This window comes from Fulmarus glacialis, unplaced genomic scaffold (assembly GCF_000690835.1).
Source record: "Fulmarus glacialis isolate BGI_N327 unplaced genomic scaffold, ASM69083v1 scaffold5252, whole genome shotgun sequence".
Taxonomy (NCBI): domain Eukaryota; kingdom Metazoa; phylum Chordata; class Aves; order Procellariiformes; family Procellariidae; genus Fulmarus; species Fulmarus glacialis.
The window spans coordinates 21,141-29,462 of record NW_009199644.1 but is presented as its reverse complement, the minus strand read 5'-3'; the positions used below and the strand labels follow the sequence as shown (position 1 = coordinate 29,462).

General features: G+C 42.8%; 1 protein-coding gene across 1 annotated transcript in view; it reads left to right on the top strand.

Annotated features, from left to right (window-relative positions):
• Positions 1–8,322, top strand: part of LOC104073506 (PR domain zinc finger protein 10-like) — a 33,763-nt gene that overhangs the window by 7,198 nt on the left and 18,243 nt on the right. Inside the window, 6 exon segments of the mRNA XM_009573315.1 lie at positions 628–835; positions 1,221–1,462; positions 2,525–2,728; positions 4,753–4,825; positions 5,482–5,599; positions 6,573–6,702. Of these exon segments, the coding sequence (XP_009571610.1) occupies positions 628–835; positions 1,221–1,462; positions 2,525–2,728; positions 4,753–4,825; positions 5,482–5,599; positions 6,573–6,702 (975 nt within the window).

The following is an 8,322-nucleotide window of genomic DNA, read 5'->3' as shown; positions in this document are numbered from 1 at the left end:
GGGAAAGAAAGGGATAAACTTTAAAATTAGTGAGAGAATAGAATGCCCTCAACTGTCCTCCATGTCCCATAGTTTATATCTATGTTGTCTCATCCCTTATTGATCTCTACATGTGTGCTCGGGGATTGTTTTTGATTGTACCATAGGAGAGAAAAGATCATGTGCCAAAGTGCAGGATTCTCTCACTGGTCCAGAAGAAGTTAAAAATACAGCTTTAGGCTCCAGATGACTTCTCATGTGCCAAAGTGCAGGATTCTCTCACTTGTCCAGAAGAAGTTAAAATACAGCTTTAGGCTCCAGATGACTTTCACAGAGCCTGGACTGTGTTTCAGGCCTTCTGTGTGGGTCCAGAACTACTCTGATTTTAGCTTCTTCTCCTGAGAAGTCAGTCCTTGACAGGGTAGAGCTAGGCAGTGACACAGAGTCCTGAGTGAGGCTGTCAGCAGCAGTGATGCGAAACATCCCTCAGCAATCATTTATCATGTTGCTTCACTTTCCGTTGTCCTTCTTCCCATTACCAGAGGAAGCAGAAAGGGTAGACTAGCAAGAACCTTCACTGCTCGTCTTTGTAGGAGTGTTTTTCCTTGTGAATCAATTTTGATTGTTTGTTGTGAACTCTCTCCTCAGGCATCATTACCGGTGCATAACCAGGTGTTACCTCCTATGGAGGCAGTGGATGGTTCTGACCCTTTAGCACCTTTGCAGAATCAAATGGGAAGGATGGAAACAAAAGAGGAAGATGATGAGGATGAAGATGAGGATGAAGATGGGGAAGACACTGATATGGATGAATGGGATCCAGATCCACCTCGACCCTTTGATCCCAATGATTTGTGTAAGCATATGAAGTAGCATGTAGTGTATTAGCTGCCTTCCCCTTTTTTCTTTCCCCTCTGTCAGCCCTCTAGTAAATAGAGTTGAAAACCATTCAGATTTTAGCAGTGATAGATAAACAAACCCCTTTATACCCAGAAATGTAGACTCATACTGGGCTGCTTCACTGAAAAGACAAGGTTCTGTCTCAGGTGGAGTCTCTGAGCTGCTTTGTTCTTCATTTTGCAGGAGGCTGCCCTCTCTAATTTTAAAACGTAGACAGGCTGTTGGAATAAATGTTCCCACAGCTGAGCCAAAGATGTTTAGAGAGAGATAAGGCTGTCTCTTCTGAGCTGGTGCGTGCGTGTCTGCCTGACAGTCATGTCCTCTCTGACTTTGTGTTGTAGGGTGTGAAGAGTGTAATAACGCACATCCCTCTGTGTGTCCAAAACACGGCCCTTTGCATCCAATCCCAAACCGGCCTGTGCTGACCAGAGCGAGAGCCAGCCTCCCCTTGGTGCTCTACATAGACAGGTTTTTGGGAGGGGTGTTCTCCAAAAGGCGTATCCCAAAACGCACGCAGTTTGGACCCGTGGAAGGACCCCTGGTTAGACAAACTGAACTCAAAGACTGCTACATCCATTTGAAGGTAAGGGCTTGTGTGCGTGAGAGAAGAAGAGGGAACAATTTGTGCTTAAGCTTTGATTTTCAAGAATTTGTCGCTCTGCCTTGATCAGTTACTTCACTAGAGATGTTCTTTTGTTACTTCCATCTCTGAGTGTAACTCGGAAATACCCAGATTGCTTTGGCTTGAAATCTACTCTGTTATTCAGGGTGACACAATAATCGTGGTGAATATTCTGGCATTATGGTGTTATGATATGTAGGATGCATAACGTGGAATGCTGTGAATCACTCTCACATGGGCTGAAGCAGCATCTGGACATAAAAATAGCAGCCCCATCTGAGGATGTTTTGCAGCCATCATTTTGTGTCATGCTGCAACTTTAAGTTAAAAATATTTTTCTTCCCCTTTCCCTCCTCTCCCGCACAAGATGTAGGGGAAAGGAGAGATTTTTCTCCCCTTCCTCATGCCAAGTCATTGGCGTGAGGTATAATGGATTTGACTGACTTTTATCCATTTATTTACTGGTTTCATTATAGGAATGGGTCCTTTATTTGCTGGAGATTAGGTCCACAGTCTTAGGAGGCGCTGGTCTCTGATGGTCAATGTCTGACAAGGAAGTTGTGTCCACAGGCAGATTCAGTAACCCAACAGAAGTTCAGCTAAGGAAGCACTGCTTCCAGCTTGAGGCAGTGTCATGAGTCAGGAAATGAAAGAAGAAGTGGGTCTGCCAGTTAAAAACATCTGACAACTGATGCCGTGTAGCCTACTAAAGCTATAGTTTCTTGTGCCTCATTTACAGCCACACGTCAGGTGCTGTGCCTGACCCTTTTACTGAATGCTTCTTGCCCTTGAAAGCCATGGAAGGGTCTATCGTGTCTCCCCAGTTAAATCTCTACCTGTTTTTAAGTATTTTTCTAAGTGCTGCCTGTTTCTGGATCCCTGTTAGCAAAGAGAAAAGTAGCTATGGCTTCCTATGCTTTCCTAATGTAAAAGTTGCATGATCACAGTAGGTTTTTTAGAAACTCGAATTCTTTTGAACCTGCTGCCAGGCAGTTAGTCATATGTAATTGGATTTTGCTACAGGTGTCTCTTGATAAGGGTGACAGAAAAGACAGAGATTTGCAAGAGGACCTGTGGTTTGAACTTTCTAGCGAGGCTCTTTGTAACTGGATGATGTTTGTGCGTCCAGCTCAAAACCATTTGGAGCAGAACCTGGTAGCGTATCAGTACGGTCACCATATTTATTACACAACCATTAAAAACGTGGAGCCCAAGCAGGAACTCAAGGTATGGCGTTGCTCGTGCTTCGTGACTCATTTTTCTGCTGATGAAATCAAATCTTAGAGTTGCTGCCTAGTAAGTGCATCTTCCAAGTGCCAGAAATGGTTGCTGTAAATATTTTTAGGGCTTTTTTCTCTGATAAAGCGCATGATGGCCTGAATCAAATGTCACTGAAGTCAGTCAGTAGTTAGCCACCGACTTACGGATTTTAAATGAGCTGTGGCTCAGGTATAAAATGAGGAAGTTTAAAATAAGAGTTTGTAAATGATTTGTCTGTCACTGTCATGCTTTACCCTGCATGTATTTTGCTGATGCAATCTAATTTTTGTTGCAGCAGTCTTACTCTTTTTAGTTCTGGATGCCCTTTCCAGTTAGTCCTGTGTGCCCCTGACTTGTTTTCTGGTGCCTTAAGTGAATATGGTCTCTCACTTTACCTGGCTTTCCTGGAACTTTTGAAACTTTGCATGTGGAAAATGATAAAGGATATTGTGACTTCCCTGTGAGTTACTTTTTGTTCCCTCTAAAAATGTATTGATTACTTTGAGCTCAAAGCAGCGTGGCTGGCTGAGATGGCCTTCGTTTTCAACATCTTTTGGGGAACTGGGGGTAACAAAAAAACTTTGATATCAGGAAATTGTCTGTTCTCCTTCAAATCTTTTCTTGCACGTAAATTTCAACAATTTAACAAAAAACAGTTTTAAACACACTTAACCAAACTAGGGCAAAAGCCTGCTTACACACTGCGGATTTTTGAGAGTAAGATTCTTTTTGGTTTTTTTGAAATTGGTCCTTAATTTGTTTAAGCTGAATCACTAGAAACCTTGTTAATCCATTTTAAGCATATCGAAACATCATTTTCTCAACAGTTTTTAAATGAATTTGAAACCGGACTTTAATTAAATCTGTACAGACCTGCCTGTAGAAGCACCATTTTTCTTGCTTCATGTGTTAGTAGTGTCTTTTGGGGTAAAATTGGTTTGATAATTGAAAGCTAATTACCTAGGCTCTGTAATGGGCTTTCCTCCCCAAGTGGATGTAGGGCATTTGTATAAATTTTGCCCAAAGGTTGAACTAGGAGGATCAGTCAGTTAAAGTTGAACTTCTGTATTGCACGACAGGTGAGTAATCTAGGAGCTGCAGGCTTTCTTCTTTCTCAGCTAGTGAGATGCCTGCAAAGTAACATGCGCCTGCTAGCGAGTCTTTGAAGGAGTTAAAAATGCCACTCACCACTGCCATGAAAACGCCTGTGGCCCACTACAAGTTTAAACTTGCCCAGGTTTTTCATGCTGAAAATCTGTTCATGCCTTCTTGAAGTAATCTCTTCTAAAATTGAACCTTTTTAATCAAACACTAAGATAAAATGGGAAATGGTGCAAGAATTCTCAGCTAAATGTGAGCATCTGATTTTAGGCTCTAATAAACTTTGCCTTTCTGCCTCCTGTGGTTCTCTCTGCTGAAGGCTTCCTACATTCCTTGTATAAGGAAAGTGGGTCCAGCACGCTGCAGCCTGGCAGTTCTTTGTTTCGGGAAGCAGGCCTGTATTGCTCCAATCCTTCACAAGTTCAGAAACGTTTTGAATGAGTCTCTGTGGACGGTGCTGCCTATTGTCTGTGTAAAGAAAGCAGGAAAGAAATGAGAAATGCCCCGAGTTAAAAACTCTTCCATTCCTCTTGGTACAACAAGTAACAGTACTCTGCTGACATCCATCCTTTACAATCATACAGTCAGGTCTAAAGAGATTAATCTTATCTCCGTTAGAGCTATTGGTAGCCATGTGTGAGATTAACATTCATATTAGGAGGCTATACCTTAAAATTAAATGGATATGCTTTCTGAGCAAAGCTCTTCTATTCCTCAGTGGGGCATATTGATCTCAATAGGCTTTATTATTGAGGATGAAAGGAGCAGTAAGAGTCAGTGGTTGAGGCGAGTGAAGTAAATGTATTGCTTAAAAACCATTTTCAAATGAATTCCCCTTAGTTCTTGTTTCATCTAAGGAAGTGTTCTGTTATCTTGTATCCCTGCTGCAGGTGTGGTACGCTGCCTCTTACGCAGAGTTTGTGAACCAGAAGATCCATGACATATCTGAGGAGGAAAGGAAGGGTAACTTGGGCTCTTCTGCTCTTAGTTTTTGCAGTGTGATGGTGGTTTGGTGTTGTACTTCTTAGTTTCAGATATATGGCCTGCATAGTGCTCCCAAATTTCTGCTAGGTTAAGAGAAGTTAAACCAAATCTAGATTGTATTATTGGGACTTATTTCCGCTAAGTCTTCTCATGCTAATATTACAATAATTTAACATTCTGCCTCAGTTTCTGGGAAGCATTAGGTTGCTGCTGGAAAGAGGTATGTTTCTGTACTTGATGTCTAATGTTGAGTGTGTGTCATAAACTGATGTGCTATTGCTTTAGATAGAGAAATTTCTCTTGACCTCCCCTAATTTGTGCCAGAGACACAATCCTGTAGGTGCTTTTCCATACAAGGGTATATTTCAAAATCTCCCTGAATTTCAAGCAGTGTATATAGTCCACGTGAATTGTCCCCAGCGACCTTTTTGTCTTTCTGCTATGAGCTGTAGTCATGCCACAGTGCAGAGGGGATAAAAGCAAAGCTAAATGGAGCAGTGCTGGGTATTCTGCAGTCTGTCTAACCTTCAGGGGAGAAATACGGCCCACAGGACAGAAAGGCTTGGGGAAAAAAAATGAGGCGTTTAATTGGTGGTGACTGAAATGCTGTTATTGACATTTCCAATTGAACATAGTTCTCAGAGAGCAAGAGAAGAACTGGCCGTGTTACGAGTGCAATCGTCGTTTCATGAGCTCGGAGCAACTCCAGCAGCACCTCAACTCCCATGATGAGAAGCTAGACTTCTTCAGCAGGTACTGAAAGCTTTAGCTTTGTCTGTGTATCACTATGGTGCTCTCAAACTTGCAGAAAGGAGGGTTTTTGCCCTACAGATCTTGCTGACCAACTTGGGTACCCGTGAGAGAACGGCTCAGCACCAGAAGGTAAGAATATGGCACCAGAAAGCTGATTGGTGTAAGAAACTTTGCGAAAGAAGTAGCTTGAGGGAAATAAATACCCCGTTGAAACTGGTGAGATTTTTTTGGTTTGCTTTTGGTTTTTTGCCAATGACTTAAAAAAATTGCAATATTTCAGTACCACAATATTGAAATACTGATGCTTCTCAGATGTATGCAGATACAGAGCTTGGAGAACAAGACTTCTAGTGCTTTGGCTCTTTATTGGGCTGGCAAGATAGTTTATCCTGACCTATTAAAAGCTTAATCTATAAACATCCATCAGAGAGCAGAAGATGTTGGTGCCTTCTTTTTCCTGAAACTCAGCAAGTGGCTGCATTTTGTTTTCTTTCTTTTTTTTTTTTTAAACACAGAAAATTGTTCCCTTCAGTTTACTGCCTGACATCAATGGCTAAGTGCCTTTTTGGGGAGGGATGTTATGGCTTCAGGTTTTGAATTGGTTTCCTGGTGCACTTGTTCCATCTAGCTGAAAATGCTTTCCAGCACACCGTACACTTAGGTGTTGGGAGTAGGAGAGTTGCCATGTCAGAGGACTTGCTAGAAGCCAGTAGTCCTCTCAGTGCCACGATCAGCGACATAAATTTTAATGCGTTCTGGACTTCGATTTCTCATAGAGCACAAAATAAATAGATACTAGCCAGTACCCTATTCTTTTGCTGCTAGAATTTCTTCAGGTTTTATTATTTACTGCAGGATATTGTTACTGAGTTGAATGGGTGAATAGTGATGCTGAGAAAGAATGCATAAAATCGGTGGAGATTCCAAATCCATCTTTATTTGTCTCTAACCTGGAGCACTATGTATTCTGCAGAGCCAGAGGCCGAGGTCGTGGGCGAGGAAAGAGGAGGTTTGGACCAGGCAGACGCCCAGGGCGCCCTCCCAAATTCATGCGTATGGAAGTAACCAGTGAAAATGGGGAAAAGTGTGAAGAAGGGACGCAGGTATATTTTTGGGGGTGGGGAGGAGGAAAAAAAAAATCATGTGGGATGTAAACTCTTGACTAAAAGAATTTGGGCCCTCAGTCCAATTGAGGGTGTGCTTTGGATTTATACCCAAGTAATTCTGGGTTTCCTAGCTGTGATTCTCTGCCAGGGAAGCACACTCCTTTCCTTCTAGAAAAACTGTAAAATCACTTGCATTTCTACCGCAACTTTCATCCCAAAGCACTTAGCAGTGAGATAGGTTATTGGGGCAGTTTAGCAGCATCGCAAAAATAATTTAGACAGTAAAACTGTAATGGGGATTTAGGTTCGTATTTGTCCTTTCTGGAACGTGAGGTCAGAGCCTGCTCTTATAACTGTTGCTGGTAGAATTAAATCAGTTTGAGCTATGATTCTTTATGATGTTTTAATATTAACAAAAGGGCCTCCTGTAGGCGTTCTTATTGCAAAATGTTCTCTTGCTTGTGGCTGTTGGTTATATTCTGTAGGGACCTAATGTGATGCATTTATCTAAGTAAAATGCCAAATCCTCTCTGCTGCTGACCATGCTTAGGTTACCTCCAAGTCCTTTTATGAAAGGTGTCAGAAGGGATCAGTGGCTCTGTTTTATGACTTAGCTGAAAGCTGGTATCTGGAGTGGTAATTTTCCTCTGGCATCTCGCTGGGTCACGGCTCAGTGCTGACTCAGAGGGAGGAATGTGTGCATTGCCTATGAATGCCTGCCACTCATTTTCTGAGCGTGCAGAATTGCCCTAAACGTTGCATTAAGTGCAGAAGGTTGCGAGAACACCCTCTTTGCAAGCTGACATGACACAAGCCAGCTCCATTTAGACAAGTAAGCATAATGCTGTTCCCAAACTCTCAACTCCGGAGAAACAGGGCTTACTGGGCGCAGTCCTGTGCTAATGTGTCTGAGTGGCCTCTGGACTGGAGGTGGCATGCATCCTGCTGGCTTGGAGCATGGCCCAGAGCTAGCTCATGTGTGTCTATACAGTTGAGCAGGGCCATGGTTATGTCCCGAGCCTTTGGAGGTCTGCCTGCCTCGCTAACGACTAGGCACGAGTTCATCTGCCTGAGAACTTGAGACTCGGGATGCTGTGAGCCCAGTTTAGTGTCAGCAAGTGTGGAAACTTGCCACGTAGACCAGGACTGGACATTTGGCTGGTGTATTGCTCTACTAAGTGTCTCTATCTGGTAAGCATTCACGGTTTGTAACAGCTGCACTCCTTCTGGCACCTCCCTGTTTTTCTTCTCCCACACCTGCTTTTGTGCTTTGACGGAACCAGCCTTGAACTGATGTACTTCTGGCGCTCTGTTTCCTAGCTTGTGCTTTTACGTTTCCTTAGTTGCGTTAAGCGATGTCAAGGAAGGATCTCTGTTTTTTTCTTGTAATACGAGAGGATTCCATCCCAGGGGAGTTACTGGAATTTATATGGAAAGAATGTAGATTTTTGCTATGTGCTTCCTGCTCCCAGCACTCTCCCTTTTCTTTTACTCTGATGCAAAAAAGGAGGAAAACAGCTTTCTGTGATAAATATAAGTGATGTATGCAGCTGGGTAGATGAGAGTATGCAGAGCTTGGAAACTGGATAGCAAAACACACAATGCACAGTATAATGA